The sequence below is a fragment of the Candoia aspera genome, chromosome 2 (assembly GCF_035149785.1).
Source record: "Candoia aspera isolate rCanAsp1 chromosome 2, rCanAsp1.hap2, whole genome shotgun sequence".
Lineage (NCBI taxonomy): Eukaryota > Metazoa > Chordata > Lepidosauria > Squamata > Boidae > Candoia > Candoia aspera.
The window spans coordinates 112,644,075-112,669,704 of record NC_086154.1 but is presented as its reverse complement, the minus strand read 5'-3'; the positions used below and the strand labels follow the sequence as shown (position 1 = coordinate 112,669,704).

At 39.0% G+C, this 25,630-nt stretch overlaps 1 protein-coding gene across 3 annotated transcripts in view; it reads left to right on the top strand.

Moving 5' to 3' along the window:
• Positions 1-25,630, top strand: part of SPAG9 (sperm associated antigen 9) — a 92,842-nt gene that overhangs the window by 55,436 nt on the left and 11,776 nt on the right. For all 3 annotated transcript variants that reach the window (XM_063293251.1, XM_063293250.1, XM_063293252.1), the window contains 12 exons: positions 1,480-1,609; positions 5,470-5,565; positions 6,109-6,276; positions 7,364-7,535; positions 10,054-10,281; positions 11,898-12,096; positions 16,179-16,301; positions 18,021-18,101; positions 19,044-19,111; positions 20,536-20,684; positions 21,905-22,076; positions 22,979-23,092. In XM_063293251.1, the coding sequence (XP_063149321.1) occupies positions 1,480-1,609; positions 5,470-5,565; positions 6,109-6,276; positions 7,364-7,535; positions 10,054-10,281; positions 11,898-12,096; positions 16,179-16,301; positions 18,021-18,101; positions 19,044-19,111; positions 20,536-20,684; positions 21,905-22,076; positions 22,979-23,092 (1,700 nt within the window). The remainder of the gene's footprint in view (positions 1-1,479; positions 1,610-5,469; positions 5,566-6,108; positions 6,277-7,363; positions 7,536-10,053; positions 10,282-11,897; positions 12,097-16,178; positions 16,302-18,020; positions 18,102-19,043; positions 19,112-20,535; positions 20,685-21,904; positions 22,077-22,978; positions 23,093-25,630) is intronic.

Sequence of the window (25,630 nt, the reverse complement as noted above, 5' to 3'; positions counted from 1 at the left end):
TAGTGTCTAGTTTGCATATGTTTTGCACAGATAGCAGTTTTATTAAAAGGCGATCACAAGTGCCCAAAGTGTTATATTTTATTCAGTAAATGGGAAAGTACCATACAAGCATAAATAACTCAGCCGTTGCAAGAACAATGTTAATTGTGTTTGCATGAATCTGGCTGATACTTGTAGGTGTAATTTATGGTGAAGAGGGACATAGCTCCTCCTCCTCCTCCATCACATTCCTTTGCTGAAATATTTGCAGAAACAAGAAGTTAACCCCTTTTTTAATTTTCAAAAACTGCTCAGTAGTTCTCTGCAAACTTGAAACATCCTTGTTAAGTTTCTTTTCTCCTCCCAGCCTTCTTTCCTAATGGAATCTCGCTGGTTCCATTGGAGCACACAGGAAGTTGATGATTACATTTAATATTAGTTAAAATTAATTTAATACAGTTAATACTATTTATAGTTTTCCCTTTCTGTCATATAACATGTAACATTTGACAGTAACTTTTGGAGAATTAATCTTGGGAACTGGACATGGTTCAACTGTTCTTTAAGGAACAGAAGTGTAAATAATTGTTGAAAAGTCCTCATCAGATCAAGTTTAAGTTCTTCCTAGAGATTGCCAAGGAGCATGCTGTCTATCACCATTTTCAGCTTCCAGCCATGCTGTGGATGTCAAAACACTTTGAGACCTGTAATTATAAGAGCAAAATAGAAGAGGGGCAATCCTATTTAGGATGGGAATACCAGTCTTCCAAGTTATAGCATGCCCATAATAGTTAACAACATATTATGTCAGAAAGATCTTTGTGTGGATTTCAGGGCAATTTAGGTATCAAGAAAGATCTTCATATTAAAATGCACTATTATGCCACTTTGTTAGATAAATGAAGAGCATAAAACTTTTTGTAAGGTTTCCTGTACGTCAGCTTGAGGGTAGTCAAATAAAACATTCAGCCCCCTGCCATGCCAATTAATTTTGTAACTTTAAAAAGCTTGGAAAATTGCTCTTCCTGCTTCAGAAATGAGCTTTTGCTGAAAAATACAATAATAATATATTGTACAGTTTAGCAGAAGTTGGTTTAATGTTCAGTGAAAGTAATTTTCACTGCAGCAACTTCTGCTATTCTGTGATTCTTCTATATAGTAAGAAAATGCAGTTTCCTTTGGTATATTATTCTAAATATTACTATATTTACCGAAACGAAAATCTAGTTTTCTCTCAAGTGATTTATCATAACATGGGAGAGGTATTTTAGATTCACGGACAATGCAATAATGGAGACAAATTATTTTCTTTTTTTATAATTGTTTTAGGGGAGGATCATCTTAAATTCAGGACTATTATTTGGTTAAATATAGTAACTTTAAAGAGAACCTGTTTTTACATTCACTAAATCTGCATATCTTTGAAAGCCATTTTTAAGAACATGGAATTAGAAGGGAATAGAATGAATTGGATTAAAACAGGTATTTCCTTTGGTCTAGGACTGAGGCCAGTATGGCCTCACGAAGGGAGCAGAAGAGAGAACAGTATCGCCAAGTGAAAGCTCATGTTCAGAAAGAAGATGGCCGAGTGCAAGCTTTTGGTTGGAGCCTTCCTCAGAAATACAAACAGGTATTGTGTTAGACATTAACCATCTGGCAAAGGAGAGGTAAACCCATCCTTGTGTATTACTTGTTCTTTGTTGTTTAAGTATTATTGTTCCATGGGAATATTGTGATCACTGAAAGCATTTCTATATAAATCAAAAATGGAAAAATGTAATAGTTGTTTGAGGATTGATTGATTGATTTATTTATATTTCAAAGTTCTATCACCGCCCATCTCTCCCAAAAAGGGGACTCTGGGCAGTTATTTATGACATTTATGACTGCATGTTATAGCACTATCCGATCTAACCCACCAAGTGAAAATAAAAAGCTACCAATTAAAACAAAGGGTTAGATGAAATTAATAGCCCTGAAAAGTTAATATCCAGTTTGAAAGGGTGTCAGGGGGTTTTAAGTATTGGTGAAAATGGAGAAGAAAATCTCATTAGGTTGCAAGAGTTGGTTTGGCAGTGCTGAAAAGGCTTTTTAAGCATCTGGCCTCCTGCAGCAAGGAAAATTCTGAGGAAGGCCTCTTTTGCAAGTTGCGATGTACCAGAAGGCATAAAGCGGAAGACTTTACTATACCCCTGCTAAATGGTTGGTTAAGAACTGAAGATTTTAAGTAAAATGCATAAGAAAGTATAGTTGTGGAGTGGTAATCTTGTGCACTTCTTATATGAAATCCCCCAATATTCTAGTGAAGACTGACTTTTAGAGCCTTCATATGAAAACGCAACATTTCTGTTGAAGCATAAATGCTGTTCAGAATAAAAGCAATAAAAGGTCATTAAACTGTAGGAAGAGTGGGATGGCCTACTAGTCAGTCCTCTTTGTAATGGAATATTTTTACTGCATTTTGAAGAATGGGAAACATGCCTGCAACTTGTGTCTTTCATGGATCTTGAGGACTGTGCAGATCTCTCTCATTCATTCTCTTTTTCTTTCTGAGTCTATTAGCCTATTCTTGGATAGGGGCGTGAAAGACTTTAAGATAGAACTGTACCGCTCTGTGTAGAAAAGTATTTTCTACCCCTCAGCCCTTTTATTTTAAAATCAGAGAATTAGTTAACTTTCACATGCCTGGGAGTTTAATATTCTTTCTATTGTGTCAAATTCATCAGATATGGGGTGTGGTTGTGAGTATCTATCTGCAGGATATCAGGCATGTCTTAATGTAAAATAAAGAAAAAAATGTGTGACAGGAGAAGACGTGCAATAGGCTTGTGATCTGTCATTAATCTAGATTTTAATACTAAACTTGGTTCTACAGATAGTCTCTTACTTCTTTTTCTGTCTTCCTATAGACAGAGTTCTGTGTCTTTTATTTTTTTCTTGCTCTGCTTCAACTTGCTGTTACTTAGTTAAATTATCTTAAGATTTTCTCACTGTTTTAAATTTTGTGCTCTTTGGTTTAAAATGTTACTAAGCCTGTGAATAAAAAAATAGTTTAAAAAGAAGCATAAACTTTGCAAAGTGAGGAAACAAATGGAAACAACTCTAGCTGTTATAAGGAAATAGCAAACTGATCCATGCTGAGAAAAATGAAGTAGAAGCTAAGGGTTTGTTGTGCATACTGTCGTGGGACAATGCCCCACTAATTGTCTGTTGAAGACCTGTCATCACAGCACAGCCCTCATCTCATTGCCTGCCGCCTATGTTTCTTTTTACTGCAGCACAGGACACCCCAGGCAGACATTCTAAGGAGCCTTCAGAAGTCAGTGATCTCATGAGCTATAGTTAGCTGGCAGGTCTGCTGTGGAGGTCACTATTCTCTGCAACATTTAGGACATTGGGAATGTTCTTGATTCATATCTAGCAGTCTTCTGGAAGACTGCTGAACAACTGTAGAAACCTTTCCCTGCTGCCACTTCTGCAGCAGAGTGGAGTGGGTAGCTGTACCAGGGAGAGGCTGACTGCTGATCTGTTTCAAAGTAGCTCTGCAGCTTGCATCCTTTGGGGCCCATTCTTCTATCCAAGGAGTGATCATTCTGTGGGACCAGAGAACTGACAGCAAGTGACCTGTGGATCTTGTGCTGCCAGTTACTAGGCACTGAAGGAAATATTCTCCCCTAACCTCTGTCCTCCTTCCCTCTGGATTATCAGTGCCGACAGAACACCTATTCTTTATTGTCAGGCAGATCAGGTGTTCAAAGTGCAGTTAGCACTTTTTAAAGGCATCATTATTTTTTGCCAGGGCCTGCATTGAGTAATAGCACTTCAGTGCTGCCATGTGAAAGAACACTAAATCCGTTAACATGTGGTAGATACTATACTATAGAAATGTGAAAGAAGGTCAGAACAAAGATCTCAGAGGTAAATATGCAGAATGTGGGTATAGTGGGCTCAGTTTGATGTTCGCTGCCATGATGGTTATCACTTCTTTTGTCTTGTTTGGAATACGTGTTGCCTCAGAGATGACAGGATTAGGATATTGTCCTGATCTAGAAAATTGATTCCTGTCACAATATAAGCCATTGTCATTGTCAATTCGCAAGAATTATGTAGAGGTGTTTGGGAGCTAGACTTCTTTGTATTCTGATTTAAAAACCAACAAAAGGAAAGGAAAGTGCCCATAACCTTTTGTACTTGTGAGAATGGATGGACATTTCCTGCAGATATATTTGACTGTCTCAGATATATTTGGAGGTCTCATTTGGATAGTGCAGGTGCATCAGTTTTCTCAGATTCAGCATATTGAGAGACTGGTATCTGTCCTCACTGAAGCAAAAAACCACACTGAGACAAGAAATTAGTCTCTAGTGTTTATTAACTGCTCTAGTAGACAGAAAATTCTACCAAACTGAAGGAGCGTGGGAAACACAGACAGATAAACCCCAAAACTCAAGGCGGTTCTCTTCTGAGTTTCTTTGAAGGACAGTTCAAAGTCTCTAAACTATACATGCATTTCCCCCCCTGGATAGGGGCCCCCTCCTGCTCACCATCCGTACTCATGACAATATCTCTGCTATACTAGCTAAGCCACATTGTCTCTCTGGGCAGTTTTCCACATGCATAGCTTCATTCCCTGTCACAGCGGCTTCTTACACTGAGAATGGATAAGGACAAAACTAAAGAACCTGTTCAGTGGGGTTTAAATTGTGCTATCTGCTTCCCCCCCAGAATACCTTTACAGACTGTCCCCGATCTTACTGCCTCCAGTATGGAACAGAACTCATGCTAGTAATGGATAGACAAAGACAATCTTACCAGTAATTCATTGTACATCAAGGACATGCTCAAGGTCACCCCTAACTTCCTGAATCAGTTAATAGTTTACTCAGGAAATTAAACTGCTCATATTCCTGATTTCCTAGAGATGCTTTAGCTACCAAAACCTAGATCTCATCACAACCCAGCAGATCACAAGACCTCTATATTTTCCTCAAAGTGTGCAACAGAGATCAGAGAGGCCTGTGTATATTGTCCTGCCAATACTACTGATGCCTAGTATGCTCAGAGCCAAATGAGTAATTCTAGAAGATTCCTATTGGCTACAGAGTCTATGGTATCAGAGATCTTTCACATGGTGGAAATAGACTCATGATTCAGCTGGCACCTATGATCCGCTGAGATTCCAAATACTTAATGCTTGGCCAAATACTAATTACTGTTTGGCTTTTGAAAGGACTATCTTCATAAAATTAGAATATACTAAATATATTAAAGAGATTATTGAGAATGCTTCATTAGAATTCAGCAAGCTGACTTTCTCTACTTGTAGCAGGATACTCTGCCTATATCCATCTCTTCTTTGTGTTTCAAGGACCTCATAGGATGAAATGCAGTCACAGGATTCCTGTCTTTCTGGGTGATAGAAATAATTAATTCACTGTTGGCTGGCACACTCATATCAAAATCAGTGTTTTCTGTTCTTTAATTCTTTAGATTATAAATGGTGGTGGTCAGGGTGACAACAAGATGAGGAATTTGCCGGTGCCTGTTTATCTGAGACCACTTGATGAAAAGGATACATCCATGAAGGTAGGAGAGTTTTTATTTTATTTTTCTCCTCTCATATACTATAAACAAATGCCAAGATGGCTGGGAGATTGTTGGGTTGGATTGTGAGGGGTGAGCTGACAGTGTTGAATGTGTGCCCTGGCCTGGGTTGGGCGGGATTGAGAGAGCAGGCTGGGACATCGTGACAGTAATGGACAGAGGTAGGTATGGCAGGAACCCAGGGGCAGGATGCACTCAGGGACATTGGGTGTGCTGCTTGAAAATGGTCCCACTGTCTGGCCCTCGGTTTCTACCCTCAGTGCCTGGTTATTGGATCCTTGGTAGCCCTGGGCTCCAGCGATTGCTTCTAAATGCCAGGTTGGCTTGTAGTCAAGCTGCCCTCATTCATGATCTTATGATGGATAACATGCCAATTTTTAAGAATCTCTGATTATTAAATTCAGGTACATTTCTTGTTCTTTAAAGGCATGGATAATACAGGCTGCACTTAAAGCATTGTTGTCTTACTGCATTTCATGAAGCTTAATCTGATAAAATGTTTATCAAGTTCTTTTGTCATTAAAGCTGTGGTGTGCTGTAGGAGCGAACTTATCTGGAGGGAAGACACGGGATGGGGGTTCAGTAGTTGGTGCCAGTGTCTTCTACAATGATATTGCAGCTACAGACATGGACAGCGGCAAACAGAGAAGTGCATCTCAAAATAGCTTGGATAGATTGGATCAAGAACTCAAGGTAATGTCAGAGATAGATACAAAATGCAAATAGCTTTTGAAAACTATTTAATACTTGAAGGAAATGGAAGACATCTGCTTTGTGTTTGTAGTTGAAAATACTTCTTAGTTCATAGTCATGCATTTGAAGAAACGCCAGTGTTTGCTTTACATAGCAGGCAAGTGAATCACTGTTTGGAAAAGGCCTGCCAGAACAGAAGTTGGGGGGGAGGCACATTTTTTCCTCCTCCTATTTTTTTTTTCCTTTTATGGCAAACAAAAACATACTGCCTTCCATTGGATTTATTGGGAGGGAAGTAATCAAAGTCACTACTAAGGTTGACATAGATTTGCTGTAAGGTTGGAGGTATATCTGGGGACCAGTCTCTGTAATGCCTTCTCCTGTCATTGAAATTCTGACATGGGGGAGAGATGAACCTGGGTCTCTCTAATTGCTAGGAAGTGGTTCTCCCTCTCTGAAAACTGGTCAGGGACTGCAGAATCTGCTCACACTTCCACGCTTTGCCTCATTCTGGGTGACGAGGCAGCATTCCACATTCTCTGCAACCGAACGCGTTCAGCAACCACCTGATACATTTCAAAATGGAACTAATACTCTACTGTGGCATTTGCATCCCTCTCACTAATTTGCAGGCTGCCGTAAAAGTATTAAAAACACTTCCTGCTCTGTATGCTAAGCTGTTACTTCATTTACTCAGTTTCACACCATTAGGGATATGCAGCTGCTCAGAACTGAAAGGGAAAAATGTGTTTCAGAGAGGATGTGGGTGCACTCAGGTGGCACCTTTTCCTGGGCTCAGAGCAGGGGTGCCACCTCAGGAAGATACATATTTGAGTCGAAGAGTGTGGAAGTAGCAATAGGGCGCAGCATCTTTATTTATTTATTTAAATGTATTGGCTGCCCATCTTCAGTTGTTGCACCGTGTTAGCACCTCCTTAATGCAAATGCATACTTGGAGCATGTATCTGGCAACTTGGTGTTACCTCCCCCCCCGCCATAAAAGAGATTGTTATTGCACATCTCAAAATACATCATGTGTGACATGGCTGTATGTTTATATTGGTTGGTCTTGGTTTTCCTTATACAGGACCAGCAGAAAGAGCTGAAAAATCAAGAAGAACTATCAAGCCTTGTTTGGATCTGTACGAGCACCCATTCTGCTACCAAAGTTATCATTGTTGATGCTAACCAGCCAGGAAACATCCTAGACAGTTTCATTGTTTGCAATTCTCATGTACTTTGTATAGCTAGTGTGCCAGGTAAGAGACCCAGTATAACAACTAAGTTATCAGGGATTTGTTTCCTCTTGTTTTGACAAGGCTGGACACTGCTGGCTTTGGTTAAATTCAGTTAAAGAGCTGAGCCATTCTTAGACAACATTTGCAAAGTGGCTATTAATCTTTCTCTTGGATAGTCCAGACTGTTAGAAGTGCCTACCTAACATATAGTCTGCTTTGTAAATTGCAAAAACCCTAGGTGGCCAAATTCTGTAAAAGAAGCCAACTGTCTCTGTTGTGGCTCAGGAAAAAATAGGTAAGATCTATTTGAAAGATCCTGAGTTTTTATAAAACTCAGGATTTATGTAATCTATTCTGAATACTGTATGTCTGAGACCTGAGTTCTGCTAAAACCAGCAAGTTATTTCTAAAAATCAATAAATTTATTATGGTATTCATTTATTAATTATGCTACTTTGTCAGGTGGATGGAGTTTCATGCTGAGATAGGAGTGCATATACATTGTTGGGTTTTTGTGTTGGGAATATGAGTAACATTGTAAGCAGTGAGGGGTTTGTATGAATTGTGGAATTATCAGCAGTGGCTTTTCAACATCTATTTAATTCCTTTATTTAAAATATTTCATCTTAATTTTCTGAAACTTAAAATGGCTTTAAAGTAGCTGCATCAATCAAAATAGTTGATTATGATCTATTGCACTGGTGAATTGATTAAGATGTGTGGCATTTTATTAATAATTAAATAATTAAATAATAAAAATGCAGCAGTGCAGGCAGTTACGTGTGCTCCTCAATCAGGGCATGTTACATCTCTGCTCCCTGAGTTGTACTGTTTGCCAGTATGCTTCTGGGTTCAATTCAAGGTACTGGTAGTTACCTTTAAAGCCCTTCATGACATGGGGCCAGGTTGTTTGAGGGATCATCTCTCCCCCACTGTGTCTGCCTGCCCCATCAGATCTGGCAGGAGAGACACACTGAGTCCTGTCGATGAAAGAGTGTCATCTGGCGGGGCCAAGGAAGATAACCCCAGAGATTATGGTTGGAGTTGGAGTTGGATTTTGGATGTGTGTTCATAGTTTTATCCTGGCTGCTGGTTATGTATCTATTGTTACGTTGTTATTTTGGGTTTTTGTTGTTAGCTGGCCAGAATTCAAAACGATGAGATGGGTGGCCATATAAATTGAAATAAATAAGTATCTCTATAAAGCCAAGAACATATAGGGAAAAAAAGTGTCTCAGCGAAGTTTCTGAATATGTCAGATTGTATCTTCCTTTATTTTTTTTTTGCACAGTATTGGTTTTACAGACAGAAAAAGCTTCGTGGCATGGCTGGCCAATGAGGTTGTGTATCAGATAGAAGGATGAACAGAGGTAGATGAAACCCTAAAGTTGTACATGTTGTTATTAGATATTAGAATAGTATTAGTAGAGTAAATATGGGAATGGGATTGGATTTACTGCAAGGGTTTGTTTCTGTATCTCAGCTGTAGGCCCTGTCATTGTTACGTAGCTGTTTTAACCTATGTTACGTTACAGACAGCAATCTGTCACTGAAGACCTGTTAGAAGAAAATGTCACTGCCCTGGATAAGCAGTGGAGAGATGTTTGAATGGTTTTAACCTGGAGCTGTAGGTGACAAGAATCAGTTTTCTGTTTTCTCTTCTGTCATGTAGCAGATTATTCCTGGATACCATTCTTTCTCTATTCTTTTTTTCATGATTTTCTGAAATATCCTATGTAAATTTTGTTTTTAATCTGAAAAGATTTATTGATTGGAGACTTGCAGCTAAGATTTCACGTGAAGCAGGCCATGAAAACTGATGCCATAATAAATGTGTTATTCTTTTAATTTACCACAAAACACTTTGTTTTTACAGTATATTCCTATGTGATGTTCTTATACACTAACAGAAGTGTAGTTTTAGTAAACTTTATGTGAGATTATGGAGGGTCCTTGTGGTGACTCTTTTACTCTAGATTAAGGTGGTACCAATTGAAGAGGATATCTTTTGCTCAGGGTTGAACTGTGGAGTCCTTGGTGCTCTCTGAGCTTGGTTGTGTGTTTCTTTGTTCATTCATTCATTCATTCATCAAATTTTGCCACCACCCATCTCCCCCCAGAGGAAGGACTCTGGGCGGTTTACAATAAAGGTTTGCTTACAGATGTTTCATTACCTGGCTTGATAGCATCATCAAGTGCTAGTGAGTGTGGGGTTTGCTCCCTGTTTATATACAGTAGTTTGCCAGTGTTGGTGGGGGTGTAGTTTTTTTCCCTTGGTCGTTTCTTGATTAGGGTATTGTTTTCTGCTTGATTGTTTGTCTGGTGTTAATCCCTGCTTATCTGGGTGTTGGCTGCTGGAAAGGTTGTGTTCTGGTCCTTTTGTTTTCTTCTTAGCTTTTTTATGGTCTCTTCTGCATGGTGTGTCATATCTCTTAGAGAGCACCTAGGACTTCACAGGACCTCAGTCCTGGGCTACATTTATTCTCTTCTGTTGGAAGGTAGCTATAGTCAAGCTAACAAATGTAACATTTCCTTTCAGGGGCTCGAGAGACTGACTACCCTACAGGAGAAGAAGGATCACAGGAACCAGACTCTGGTGTAGTGGATAAGTCATCCTTGTGTGGCAGCGTAAATAGCAACAGTTCAGCAGAAGCAGACAGTCTGTTAGGAGGAATCACAGTAGTTGGATGTACAGCTGAAGGCATTATAGGATCTGCTGCTTCCCACAGTGCCAACGCTACCTCGCCTGAGATAAACAAACAGCCAGGTATAAAAATACTTACCATTGTGTGAAAAAGAGGTTAACTCTCCTTTATGTTGAGTTAAGCTCCTAGCGACTTTGTAGGCACATTGATGTAGTTTCCTCGGCAACAATATGGAAGTGGTTGCCATCTTCCGAGATTTTAGTTTTGACTGCTAGTCAAGTAGGAGGTCCCTCCCTGCTTCTAAAACATAGCTTAATGCAACTAAGAAAAGAGGTACATTATTATTTAGCATTATACTCATTCCACAAGACAGTTTTATTCCTGGCTGCCCCTGGGATTTCTAGCTGAAGTGGGAAATCTCATACTCTGAAAAAGTGCAGGGCAATATAATAACATGCATCAACGTAAGTATTACAACACATTAATTGTATGAGCCACTTCATTTTTAATCAAAAAGGAGAGGTTAGGATGGAGGGGGGCAGTGTCATCTCCATATATCCTCCATTATATTAGATATAATGCTGATATATACTGATAGAAGCATGTATTGTCATGTGCTTAAGCCTTAGGCTTGGTACTCCTACAACAGTGAAAAGACAAACCAAAGCTTTCATTCCTATGTTCAATTAACCTTAGCCCAGCTTTATACTGGAAGGTGCACATTGGAAGTTCTCCATTTCAGAAGTTATGCTAACTCCAGTGAATGTGGGAAGAGCTGTTCAACTTTGTGGATGTGATAAAAACACTGCCCATTTCACCATGCTTCTTTTAGTCAAGCAAGTAGTGTGTGACTGAATAGGACTGGAGTTTCATTGCAACATCCAAAGCTGTCATTAATTTTAATAATCATTTAAGAAGAAGGCCTGGTTCCTAAATAACAGTTTAAAATGGTCTTATTTCCCAAACTATTAAGACTAACCATTGTTTTCCAGGTTTAAAGGCAACAATAAACATTGGTTAGTTTTAACAATTTCTGATTTCCTTCTGGCTGTGGGGAGAAAGGAAAGATGGGGATGGGAGTATGCGTAAAAGTGCTTTCACGGAATGCTAACCATATTAAGCATTGCATTCCAAAAAGCCCTTTGGATTGAGCTAGAAGCTTGCCCTTTGCTTTTGGGTGAATTATGTTAGAACTGATTATCACCGTCTTTTGGTGAGGTTCAGCTTTGGAAGGAAAAATAGATTCTATTAATAAATAGCTGCCTTAAATACTTGTTTTGAGTAGGATGGGGTGTATAAATCAAATGAAAAATAAAAGTAACCACCAGTGAACTGGAAAATTAAAATATGTTGTATGGAATGATGAAATAACCTACATTCACTGCTAAGTTCATGAAGGAGGATATTTCCAGTTTGAAATGTATAACACCTTTTACAGCAGATAGCATCATACTTTTTATTTGTTTCAGTGTATGGGTGCAGTATATTACTTTGGGGGCAGGGATGGAGAATGTACACACTGATGTTATACAACAAGTAGATAAAACAGGTGAATTCCTCACTTATCTCCTCCTGTATCTTAATTTAAGTACAGCTTCTTAGTGGAGAAAACAAAAAGGAATGCTTGAAGAAGCTGAAGAGGAATTACTAATTAATATACTTAAATTCGTGCATGCTTCATAACAGCAGGGAGCTGAATGATCATTCAAGTTCACCTATAATTGAAAAATTTACTCAGATGTTACAGCTGAAAATGATGGAGTAGATGAGCATATTCAGACAGCAGAAGAAGCAACTGAAGCAACAGAAGTCAGTGCTGGCTTGGGAGAAGAAGTAGCAGATATTGCACAAAGTGGCGTTTACACAGAGCATGTCTTCACAGATCCTTTGGGAGTCCAAGATGCTGTGGAAGGGGGTTCTCCAGCTTTCCAGTCTAGGTATGCCTATTTTGTACTACCAGTATGAAGCAGTTGATGGAAACAGGTTATTATGTGCTCTTAATGAGAAATATTTAACTACTCCCACTGGTTTCTCCCCATCTGATAAGATCTGGAAGAGTGGGCTGCCTTCGGATCTCTTCTTTAAGAAAATGTCATCTGCATGGATTGTGGGGGACAAGCCCTCTCAGTGTCAGCTCCCATTTCTTTGGAAGAGTATTCCCGCCCCGCCCCGCCCCGCCCCCTGATTAGACTAGATTAACATCCCTATTAACATTCAGAAAGTTATTAAACCCTGGCTGATCCAAAGAGTTTGGAGTGAGGCGTTATTGGGAAGAAGGAGGTCCCCTGCTATAGTATGCATTGGTGTATGTTTATTCCTTGGCATAAAGTTCACTTGCTTTGCCTTGTTACTTCTTTTGCCATTTTAATGTACTCTTTGCAATCCTCTTATTGGAGAGTGTTTTGTAAGCTGCTCCATGAATTAGAGTGGCTTTTAAGCCCAAGTAGGTAAGGAAATAAACAAATTCTTCTGTGGATCCTGTAGTTGCAGCACTCAGATTTTAAATGGCACAAGTAAGTATGCCATTGGCATATAAGTAACTTCCAGTATTATTTATTTATTTAGGAAATATATAGGGCCGCCCATCTTAAGCAAATAATTTTGGTTAATACAATACAAAATAATAAAAATCAAATAAATACAAATAAAAATAATATAAAAATACCGAATGCGTATTAATTGGTTATTTGACTAGCTCTTCAAGTTTAACACATCATATTGCAAAGAGAGAATATTTGGCAGCCTTTACATGTTATTCAAAGTCAGAATAAAAGAAGCAGGCTAAAATACCTGCTTCTTATGAATGGTCAAGAGTGCTGGTATGTGCTTTTTTAAATTTCTTCTGCTTACTTTCTGTGTTTTCTTTAACATTATTCATGTACCAGGATCCCAACCTTTTTCTTTTACTAACAAGTTGGAATCTGAAGTCATGGTTCATTCATGAGTTCTAATTCTTGTCTTATGTGGGAATGACAAGCAGGGATTTCAATGAGCATGAGATAAGTCTTCCTAGTTCTACTGTTTCTGCTGATGGGAAGGATCAGCAGAACCAATTGCTTGGTGCACTGCAGCATGCTTGTTTTATACAGTGGAGGAAGATACCTAGCTGAAGTAGTCTTCTTCCTAACGTTGGTAGCCAGGACCACTTTTGTGTGTCCTTAACAGTAGGGAAGAAAGCAATTTCCCAGCCAGTTTTCTGGTCTTGCCTCGTCTGGTACACAAGTTGTCACAGGAACCCCCTTTCTGCTTTTTTCTTAGTTCTTTTCTTTCTGATCACTCCAGTGTTTCCAAAGCTCTCAACAATCTCCCTTTCCCCATAGAGTTTTCTGATGACACTGAGGCTGTGTTCTTCAAGTACCAGTTTTCCAAGATGATTAAACCTCCTGTCTGGATGGCTGGCCATCTCATTTGCCCCAGAACTTTTTGATAGTGGCAGGAGAGACTTGAGACACTGTCCATACTCTTTCGTTTGGGATAAAGGAGTCATCCTCGATTCCCTTAGAGAATAAGGGTTCTGAGGACGAGAGGAACTGAGTCTCACGATGGACACCTGATTCTACCTCTACCAGTGACTGATGGAGCCATGCTTCATCCAGAATCCTGCCGGTGAAATAGGCCAGCAGTCATCTCAGAGGTTGCTGTTTGCTTCCTGGAATATCTATAGTCTGGGTATATAAATTTGCCAAATGTTCCTTTTATGTTGGAGCAGGACAAAGGGGATTCAACCCCTGTCCACTTTGGTTCCTCAGGTACTTGCCTTCCTTCAGTCTGGACTGGATCAGTGCCTGCAACTGAGTACACTGAAATGGAAATTCTCAGTATTGGCACCAGTTCTTGCAGAGGCTGAAGGATGGCCTGTATCCCACACACTCACACATCAAGCTGTTCTTGCCTAAGTATTTCTACTGAAGTCTTCATGTATGCCCCAACTACTCTCATGAAACCTACACCTGTTCCATGACCCATTCAGACCATTCACATAGTGGTTCTAACTTGGAAAATGGCTTTCTTAATATCTCTGAAATCCACTAAATTACATCTTTATACAAATTGCTAAAGGTAAAGGTAAAGGTTTCCCTTGACGTAAAGTCCAGTCGAATCCGACTCTAGGGGGCGGTGCTCATCTCCGTTTCTAAGCCTTGGAGCCGGCGTTGTCATAGACACTTCCGGGTCATGTGGCCAGCATGACGACACGGAACGCCGTTACCTTCCCGCCGAAGCAGTACCTATTGATCTACTCACATGTGCATGTTTTCGAACTGCTAGGTGAGCAGGAGCTGGGATTAACAACGGGAGCTCACCCTGCCGCGCGGTTTCGAACCGCCGACCTTCCGATCGACAGCTCAGCGGTTTAACCCACAGCGCCACCGCGTCCCCCAATACAAATTGCTACAAACTCAATTTTTAAACAACAATCTTGATCCAATAGAATCATATTGTCCAATCTTTCATTTATGTTAATACTGTAAAGTGCCAATTCAAAGTCTGAGAGTTAACAGTTTTCATTAATCTTTAGTCTGGTGCATACAAATCTTTCACAAAGGCATTAACTTTTTACTGTTATTGTGTTATTGTCCAGGCACAATAGATACAAAGCTCCTCATAAATAGAAAAAAAATTCAATTTGGAGGTGTATACTTTAACAACACATGAATTCTTTTAAACTTCACCTTCCTCCCAAGAACCTGGTTCATCATGGTAATAATATCTAGGCAAAAAGGAACCCCCATTGGATATGACCAAAGCTTATTCACTGATGTACCTTCCAAGTTACATCTCCAGTATAGGATGAACAATGACCATTCTTTTTTAAATATTTATTGGAAAGTTTTTAAATCATATGAAAGATACTTCATAGTTCTTAAAACCTGAGATCATTGATTTGTAGTATGGGATATTCCAATTCTCTGTTCCAACTGGTGCTGACCTGAGTCCTATAGTACAGGGACAAAGAGCACCCCAAGGTGCAGGGAAAAACAACCCCATGAAGAACAGGGAGAGTCCCTTCTTTCTGATTGAGGACCCTAACCCAGTCCCCCAGACCCTTGGACTTTCTGGGTTCAGCTTTAGCCAGACTGCAGTTCAGTCCAAGCAGAAGTCAGTGAGGGAATTGAATAGTTCCCACATAAAGATGGCACCCAGTCCCACACTTCCTGGCAGTTGCTCCCAGAAAGTTTGTACAGGGGTAGAACACCATGGGGAAAGAAGGCTATGTGGTGGAACAGTATTTCCACAGCACCATGACTGAAACCTGCTTTTGGAGCTGGGCTACTAACCTCCATCCGTCTAAGGCAATCCAGAAAGATACTGTGGTCAATGGCATGAAAAAAGAATGATGGATCAAGGAGCATGTGTAGGACTATATTCCCCCTGTTATGCTCCCTCAATAGATTGTCTGTCAGAACAACCAGTGCTATTTCTGGACCATGGCCCAGCTCAAAGTTGTAAGGTAGGGAGAAAAACATACCATTTTCAGCCTCTTCCTTTTCCCTTGCATAATGTATACCTTTAACTGCAATAACTTACTCCTTTGTAGGGAGTTGAATAGTGGGTAGATGGAAGATCTCCTTTCCCAGTTGCTTTGGGAAAATATCTCAGTTGCTTTGGGAGATATTTTGGACTAAGAAAATAGCAAACTGGCATTCACTTCTGGCTTTCCCATTCTACATTACAGATTACATTTACTCAGAAAGATGTTGAAATAAATAGAAGTTGGTGGCAGTTCTGGGATTTTAGGGCTGAAAGCAATACTTGATTTATCATCAACTGCTAGTGTCTTTAAGTGTAGTCCCTTTATCAAATTTTGTTGATGGCTAATGTAGCTGTTTTATGATGATAGAGGAAAAGAAAAGACCCCTGGTTTAAAAACCATACAGTTTTATGAGAATTTTCAAAACTCTTCATAGAGTTAATTGCCTCAAAACACAAGCACTTGTCTTAATCTGCTGTACAGTTGTTTTAGATTCCAGTTGTCTTTTTTCATACTTTTTAACTATTTGACTTTTTCTTCCATTTTCAGCAATGAATCAGAGTTGTATAAAGATGTTGCTGAATTACCCAATGAGCAGGATCTTGTGAGAGAAGAAGCGCAAAAAATGAGTAGCCTTTTACCTACTATGTGGCTGGGAGCACAGAATGGATGGTATTGCCAGATGTTTTGACCTTGAAACATTTTGAATTTGAAGTTTAGTACCATTGCTAAATACCTCTTTTTAAGTATTTGATGCAAATTCTAATTCCAGATGAGATTTTCAGTTAATGAATACTAATTGGGGCTCATCCGTAGTCATTCATTGGCTTGCTTGTGATGTGAGACTCAGCTAATTAAAGCTGATATTTAGAAATAAGATTTAGATAAGTGTTACTATTTATGCTATGGTTTTTATTGAGAAAAAAAAAGCATGGAATAGCACAGTGTTCTGATGTGGAGAAGTCAGCCAGGAAAGATCATCACCTCCTGTCAATTTCAGTGATAGATTTCTTGTTGTAGGACTCATCCCAAGTCCTTCCCTGTTTTTTTTTTTTTTTTGCTTAGAACAGAGCTAGCTTCTTCAGGTCCCCTCTTTTAATACATTACCTTTAACAATTTTCCATTTTTTTAAAAGAAAAGTATCTTTCTTCTTCCCTTTGCTTCTGAGTCGTGGATAAAAAAATGTGGCTGAGAAAATATGACACTTCCAGACCTACAAATTAAAAAAGAACATGGCAGTCTTTCTTGATTAAGGAGTAAACAAACTGTGTTGGGCAGAATAGGGACATGCATGCACAGTATACAATTGGGTTGAACTGTGGATTAGGCAGAGGCTGTTCGTGTATGTTGATCACTGCCTTGGTCAGGCCAGCACTGTGGTCATATTGAAGCATCACCAGCAGATTGGGAGCCGTGGTTCCTGTAAGCAGAGTCTTTATAAAAACCTACCACTGCAGCCCCAAGACATCTAAAGGCTCCATATTGGGGAAAGCGTCTTTAAAGCCAAGCCTGTAACCAATACCAAGAGGTTTGTGCACTAGATGCCTAGAAGTACGTTTTCTAAATGTAAGCTCTACTAGAAAAATGCCTTTTCTGTTTTCCTTTCTGATTTAAACTACCTCTAGAGCACAGAAGCCATCAGAATTACCCAGAGGGTGCATTCTTCCCTTGGCAAATATTGCAAAATTTGCAGCTACCACTTTGCTTTATTTATAAAATTACAATCCTACTTTTACATCACCTCATATACAAGTTGCTAGGGCAGCTTTCTTCTTAGAAGCTCTTATTGCTGAAAATGCTAAAATCCCATCCAAAATGTTAAGTTTAAATGTCCAACCCTTGGTACAGGAGCATCAATCCTCAGAATAATTTCCATGTTACCAGCTGCTCTCCTAATTCTAGCCAATCCCACTGTGGGGATCCCTATTTTTATATTTTTATATTTTATTCTTTTACTCTTTTTATTCATTTCTTACGTAGTAAAAACAGTTACAAACAATAATTACATAACAAATTTGAAAACAGTATATACATTTTGGATCTACAGAATAAAAAAGCTTCTGTCAGTTTTATCTAGCAACAAGAAGATAAAAAGCTGGGAGCTATTTGAATCTTCCTGGGAAGAGTATCCCATAAGTAGTCCTTCTTCTTTCTGGGTGTCACCTGTCTAATCTCTGACAATGAGGACTTGTAACATTATCAGGATATGTTTGGGAGTAAGCCAAAACACCTGAAGAAGCATCAGCAAAGAGAGTTAGATGCGTTTGTGTCAAGCCTGTATTTTCCTATTGCAATTTTTAAAGCTACCAGTTCTAAATGATACTGCTATTAATTGCTAACATGAATGCGGGGATATTGGATTTCTAACTTATTTTAATTTTCTTGTTGCAGTTTATATGTTCATTCTTCAGTGGCTCAGTGGAGAAAATGTGTTCATGCAATTAAACTTAAAGATTCAATACTCAGTATAGTGTAAGTAGTTACAAATGAATTTGTACTTCCCTAATTTAGAATTAATTCCTGCAGAGTGAAGATTACTTTTAGAGTACAGTATTCATTTCTGTTGAAGTGCTTATACTTTTATTTTTGAGAAAAAGAATATTGAGGGGGTATTAAGTCACAAAGAGAATTGCTTTTGATCATGAATCTGTTAATAAGGAGCAATCCTTGTTACATTAATTGTCGGACGATGATGCCTATTAAAGAAACAGGTGAAAATACTCAACCATATTTTCTGATAGGATGTCGGGAGAGATCCATTTTCCCACGTGTGTTGAATGATCCTACATTGTACATAGACATTTTAGGTTTATTTAAGTCTCCTTCCTGGTTGAGCAAATGTTCTATTGTAAAGGCTGCTGCGCTCACCTATTTATGTGCACTTTTCATATATACTGCATGCTTGCTTGTACCGAATTCTTTTCCTTATCTCATCCCTACAGTTTCCCCCTTCCATTAATATTACAATTTCCTGCCACAGGTCGCCCACCAATAACCTGCTTAGTGCAAAATGTAGATTGTGAAAACTTTGTTAGTGGTCAAACATATTAGATGTGAAAACGGGAAATTTTCAGTGGATTCTCGTTTTGAAATACTGGATTGAAGTTCTCCTACGTTTGGCCAATAAAAATGCTTTAAGAACTTAAAGGCACTCTAAGTACATCTGATTCACTATATTAGCCAGTTGTTGATACGATAACTTTAATAGACGCCCTCCTCCCTCAGTGCCCATGTCTCTTTTACAGGTGGTATGCATTATGGATTCTTACAGCATGGGGTCTTCTACCATTTAAGGGAGGAGGCTTGGATGCATCTGTGTATGTGTCTATGAACTGTTGAGTAGAATTAATGAGCATATCGGTTTACTACTGTTAGCTGTAATAAGTATAACTTCTGCCCTTTTCTTTTATTTAGACACGTAAAAGGAATAGTACTAGTCGCACTAGCTGATGGGACCTTAGCAATATTTCATAGAGGAGTTGGTAAGTGCCTTGCTCCAATATATTGAACTGTCATGTGTTTTACATTATTAATCTGGTTCTGAAAGGTTTATGCATTGGAAACCTTTTATATCTTCAGAGGTGATCTGCTCAATGGGCTATTTGTAATTCTTGGAGTACTGCTGACCAATAATGTTTCACTCAGTACTTCATTCAGTGCATATTTATTTATGAATATATAAACCAATTCAATCATTGTGGCTCTAAGTGGTATATAAAAAACAACAGCCCCCGATCCCCCCATACAATAATAACAATAATATACAATAAAAATGCAGTTTCAAAGATTATAATTGATGTAGCATTCTCGGCACTGGAAGCTCTACAGCACTCCAATCTCAAGTCTTCAGGAACAGCGAACTTTTCATGAGCTTCTGGAAAGCCATAAGAGTGGGAACTACCCTTGGGGTGTGTTTGTGGGGGCAAAGTGTTCTAGAGGGTAGGAGCCTCCACAGAGACTCCCTACTTTTGCCCCCACATCACACCTCTCAACACCAAGGTCCTGAGTTTTGTAGGACTTTGTAAGTGATAACCAACGTCTTGGATTGTACTTGGAAACACATCAGTAGCAAGTGCAGCTCTAACAGCAGTGGTGGTCATGCCAGCAATGAGAATGTCTAGTACGCATATGAGTCATTGCACTTTGTACCAGCTGAAGTTTTCGGTGGTAGCTTGATATGAAGCAAACGACAGTAAGCCATACAAGAGATGACAAGAGCATGAGTCACTATTAAGTGCTCCTTGTTCTAGTTAAGGCTGCAGTTGGCACACTAGCCTAAGCCAGGTAAACTCCCTCCTGGCCATGGCTTCCACCTGCTATTCCAGGAGGAGCAGCGTGTCCAAGAGGATCCCCCAGGGACCCTGACAAGAGTCAAAGATGGTAAAATCCCAGAATCAATAATCTTGTGAATGAATAGTCACTCTGTCTTGATTGGAATTGATCCTGTGTCTATTCCTCCCCATTCAGGCTCTGAAAGACCCAAAACAGTGGGTCAGGATTTCTCTTGCACCCTCCATTTGGCCCGGGGGGAAGATGTATAGTTGGGTATCATCTGCACATTGAGGATACCCCGCCCTGAACTGGGGAAGACCCCTCCCACTGGCTTCATATAGATATTACACAGTTTAGGGGAGAGAACCAAGCCCTGAGCCACTCCTTTCTATAGTTACCGGATTTTACAGTGCTACAAAAATAAGGAGATATGATGACTGATTTCCTCCACGGGCAAGGAGTTGGGCTGGATAACTGTTGCCATCATCTAATTCACCAATTCTGTGATTTTAGACTACAGTTGTATTTAAAAGTATTAAGAATTAAAAAGAAGTATACTAGTATATAATACATATTCATGTACACTTTTGTAAATCAGTTTTTCTGACTCCCTTAACTGTTCTTTTCTTTGTAGATGGGCAGTGGGATTTGACAAATTATCATCTCTTAGATCTTGGCCGACCTCATCATTCAATCCGATGTATGACTGTGGTGCATGATAAAGTCTGGTGTGGCTACAGAAATAAAATCTATGTGGTTCAGCCGAAAGCAATGAAAATAGAGGCAAGTGAAAACAAAGCAATTCCTCAAACTGGATTGGTGTCTGTTCTCTCTGCTGTTTAAGCCATAGAACCGAGAAAAAACACTGCCAGCCACTATAAACAGCCATTGTCTTGCTTGAAACTAGGAGGTCTTGATTAACTCCTTAAATATTCATGCAGCCTATTCAGTAAAACGGTCTTTCAGTGCTAGTTTGGGAAATGCCATGTTCCTCCTCCAGTATTTGCACTGGCTTGTATTCTGTTCCAGGTGTAGAAGAGGTTCCTTGTCCATATCTGTTCCTTAAACCTCAGTACACCCCTGTCCATAGGCCTCATACCTTCAGTTTCACTGCTGCTCAGTATCCAAAGGTCTTCTGCTCACTTAAAATAGTTTTGCTGCCCCTCAGAATATCTGCTTGGAGGCAGGTTTCTTACATTCCTTTTCAAAACCCAACTATGGATACTTTCTCATGGTATAACAGTGCCTGCTTTGTAATTGGACAAAACATAAAGGTATGAAACGAAAGCAGTCAATTAGCATTTCCTTATTTACTCCTGTTTCTTGTTTCTCTTATCTCCAACATGAGGTGGTAATTTTTTTGGAGCCAGGGATCTGGTTTTCTCCTCTACTTTTCAGTACCTTCCACATTGATGTATGTCACCCACCTCCCTGCTTAAATGTAAAGGAAGATTTGGGTCTGTCATGAGGAGCAATAAACATAGAACAGTGATCTGGGCAGTATATTGAATAGGAACTGGAAATAATGTGTTGGATCCTGGTTATGAGCCTGCTACTTTAAGGATAGCAAAACTCCATTGCTCCTCCCCATAATGCAGTCAGCTTTGCTTATTATAAGCCCTTTGATCCCATCATGATGAGTTAGGGGAGAGCACTGAATGAGAACTAACATAGAAAAAGGGAAGTTTAAAAGGAAATGAATATATACCGTATAGAGAGAATATCACTGAAGGCCAAACAGATGGAACAAAATGAGACATTAGCGTGAACATTTTAAAAATAGCATTTTCAGAACTTGGGAGATAACTAACAATAGATCCTAATCAAGGGAGGGAAAGATTTGTATTGTCAGTCTTTTCACAATATAGAGAGGGAGAAAAAATGTATACAATCGTGTTGTTACTTAATGAAGACTCTTAGACACTTGCATGTATTATAAAGGGTAAATAGTGTGGAGAAGTGTTCTGTTCTGAAGTCTCAGCTGAGCCATAATTTTCTCTTAGAAATCATTTGATGCACACCCAAGGAAAGAGAGCCAAGTGAGACAGCTGGCTTGGGTGGGAGATGGAGTGTGGGTGTCCATTCGTTTAGATTCAACCCTCCGTCTTTACCATGCGCACACTTACCAGCACCTACAAGATGTCGACATTGAGCCTTATGTAAGCAAAATGCTAGGTAAGTCCCTGGCCTTGGAGTTTTTTGTTTTTGGATGAAGCAAATTCCTTGGGCAGACAATGTTTTAAATATTTTAAGAAGTATCCTACAATTATGGATAAACATTTTCCACACAGAAATAATACTAGGCGGGCCACTGACAACAACATCATCTCAAGAAATAAAAGAAACCTTTATCTTTTTGAGATGAAGAAATATTCTCATTGAAAGAACAGAGGAATGGGAAATCTGGATGTTTTCATTGGAAAAGGAAAATATAATTTTATTTGATGTCTAACAGTATACATTGTACATGTTGACAATGGGTTGAGGAAAAAAGATTTATTGCAAAACAGTTTATTACTATAGTATGTGTGTGTTTACAGGCATATGTATGCAAGTACATGTGTGCACATGCCCAACAGATATTATGTAATCCTAGCAACTGCAGCATCTGTAAAATGCACTCTAGAGTACTTAGCTACAGTACTTATAACACTTATACAGTATTCTGAGCCAGCATAGCTGTTGTCGTCCTAACAGGTCAGAAACAGGGCAGGTTGGGAAAGGCTCTGCTGAGTTGTATAACTGCATTGGAGCTTGCCACATTTGATTTCTTGCTGCACTTCATGCTGTCCCCTGGAAGATACTCTGAAGGATCAGGGGATCCTTGAACAGCATTGGAGGTGGTGCTAGGACTGGCAGATTGAAGAAAAAATTAGGGTCAGTGGGAGATCCTTTTGGATCTCTGTCCTTTGTGTGAATGCAAGTCTTCTATTTTCAAAATAGCAGCCAAATAACTGGTTTGGAATTCTTTGTTATTTAAAGAGTTTCCAAAGCTATTTTGTTAGCTATAAACATATAGATCTTCTCTGAAGAATTGTCTTTTTTATGTTTTAATGAATGCTGCATACTTCTTTCAGGTACAGGAAAACTGGGATTTTCATTTGTGAGAATCACAGCTCTTATGGTATCTTGCAATCGTTTATGGGTTGGGACAGGAAATGGAGTCATCATCTCAATACCATTAACAGAAAGTAAGTTTATAAGAATCAGTGGGGTATCCAAGAGTGCCAGCAATTTTATACCAAATATGAAATACAGACACAAATTCAGTGTTCTTCAACTATGCTCAGAATGAGGTCCAATCTATTTTGTAAGCCTCTCAGTATCTTCAAATTGGAGCATCATGTAAACTGCAGCAAATCTATCAGTTGGGACCCTACAGGGATTTTTCAATTTCTTCTCTGGCTGGCAGCATAACTCACTAAAACTGAGGCAGTCTTGGTAAGGACTTGATGGTGGGGCAGAAATTCATGTAGTTTTAGAGTACAAGAATGTTGAACTGGGAGGAAAATCATGAATTTTGCTTATGAGAGTGTAAGGTCTTGCAACCCAGTTTTCTGCATACTAACACAGAAGAATAAGACATGCTGAAATGTGGCCTTGTTCTAGGTAAAATTTGTGTAGGACCTTAGTCCTACTCCATTGATTTGATAATCAAGAGTCATGATGTTCAATTCTGGAAGAATTTGTATTAAACTTGTCTTAAAAGATATGATGTTAAATATGTTAAGATTAAATATATTAGAGGGTTTGTTTTTTACAAATAATATTTTAAATTTACAAATAAATGGTTATAATGGTTATATAAGAACCAGTTTGGTGTAGAGGTTAAGGGTCTACACCAGTCACTTTCTCTCAGCCCTAGGAAGGAGACAATGGCAAACCACTTCTGAAAAACCTTGCCAAGAAAACTGCAGGGACTCATTCAGGCAGCCTCCGAGAATCGGACGCAATTGAATGGATTTTTTTTTAAAAAAAATGGTTATAGGGGACACTTATTTAACAACTTTGTTCCAGTTCAATTTCTTTCCACAACCTCTCTTCTCTAGCCCGCTGCTTTAATGTTGCTTTGTTTCCTACTCTTCTTTTTAGTTTGATAGACTTTGCAGCTGTCTTCTTTCTCCTCTGTTGCTCTTCCAACCCCATAAAGCAGCTGAAAAAATAGGGGAGTGTGATAGCTTTTGTTCTGAGCATAAGTGCTAAGAGCAGCTTAATTTTAATTGTTTTACATTAATTTTTATTTTTTTCTTAATGCTTGTCTGGTATACATGCAGTTATGAAATGCTATTTTATTTAATTGTTAGTTTTCTGCAATTAAATAAGAAAAAAGTCCATATTTTTCTGTTTAGGGTTTCCACATTGGGAAAAGTACCGATTTGTTACTACTAGAATCAATTAACAAGTGTTTCTAGTCTCTTCTGCGATATAGAGAGCATGGTGGAATAGGTCATTACAGAATGTTGCTATATAGTAAATATAATTACTTCTTAAAAATAAATAATGAACTTTTTTCATATTAATTGCTTGAGTACCATGCGCACTGTTTTCCATGCTGTACCATTACATTGACCATCCATTAAATGTCTGGTTTGGCTTACGTGTCTTCAATAAACAGAAATACTTCAAATAATTCACATTTTTAAATGGTGAAAAATCTTTTTCAAATTCACCATAAATAAAAAAGGAATTCTTCACATTGGGGTTTGTGTGTACTTCTTACTAGGCTCTTTAGAAATGGCTTGTAATCTGAAGAAATGGCTAAGTAACTATTTTCCACCAGTTTTCCATAAGGCACAAGCTGTTAGTAGCCTCCTATAGGAGGTGCTGTGAGGTTGATGTCTGTGACATTATCCTTATTGTCTTGGAAATGGCTGGTGGAACAGTATACAACCAGGTAAGTACTTATCTCTCTAAGAAGCTATCTTTCTGCTGCTGGTTGCATAATAGCAGACTTCAAACAAGCTGGATACTCTGGATCCTGCTTGCCAGCAGACCAATTAACATTTGACAGATAATGCTCACTATCTAGGTCAGTATTTCTCAACCTCGGCCACTTTAAGATGTGTGGACTTCAACTCCCAGAATTCCCCAGCCAGCCATGCTGGCTGGGGAATTCTGGGAATTGAAGTCCACACGTCTTAAAGTGGCCGAGGTTGAGAAACACTGATCTAGGCAGATGGATTGTCCCCACCCCCAGAGAAGTTGACAGCTTTTATCATCTTGCAGGGGGGTGGGGGGTCAAGGGTCACGCAAAGCTTTTTTCACCCAAGGGACACATTTGGCTTTCAATGGATGTGCTATCCAGACAATAGTAGGTGTGGCCAGAATAAAAACACCATCTAATTTCCTTTCAACTACATTTTAAATAAAAATTAAATAACATTCTCTAGTCATGTACCTAATATTTTCCCTTTTCTATCATGTTAACACGGTCAATTTGGTAACATCTTTTAAAGATCTCTGGGGCCGTGCCCAAATTTTTTTTGGGGGGGAGCTGCATTTGGCCCTGGCACCTCTGTCTTAATATCTATTCAAAAAGAAGGAGAGAAAGGGGAAGCACAATTAGTCAGGCAGCAAGTAGCTGTGGCAATAACAACAGTAATAATAATTCGTTATTTGTTTTGCCTATACTCTTCCTACAAGAAATGTGTGTGTTATAGTAATCTTACTGTACTTTTGCTAGGTAAGAGCTCACGTATGAAGCTCTTTTCAAGTAGCAGAACACAAAC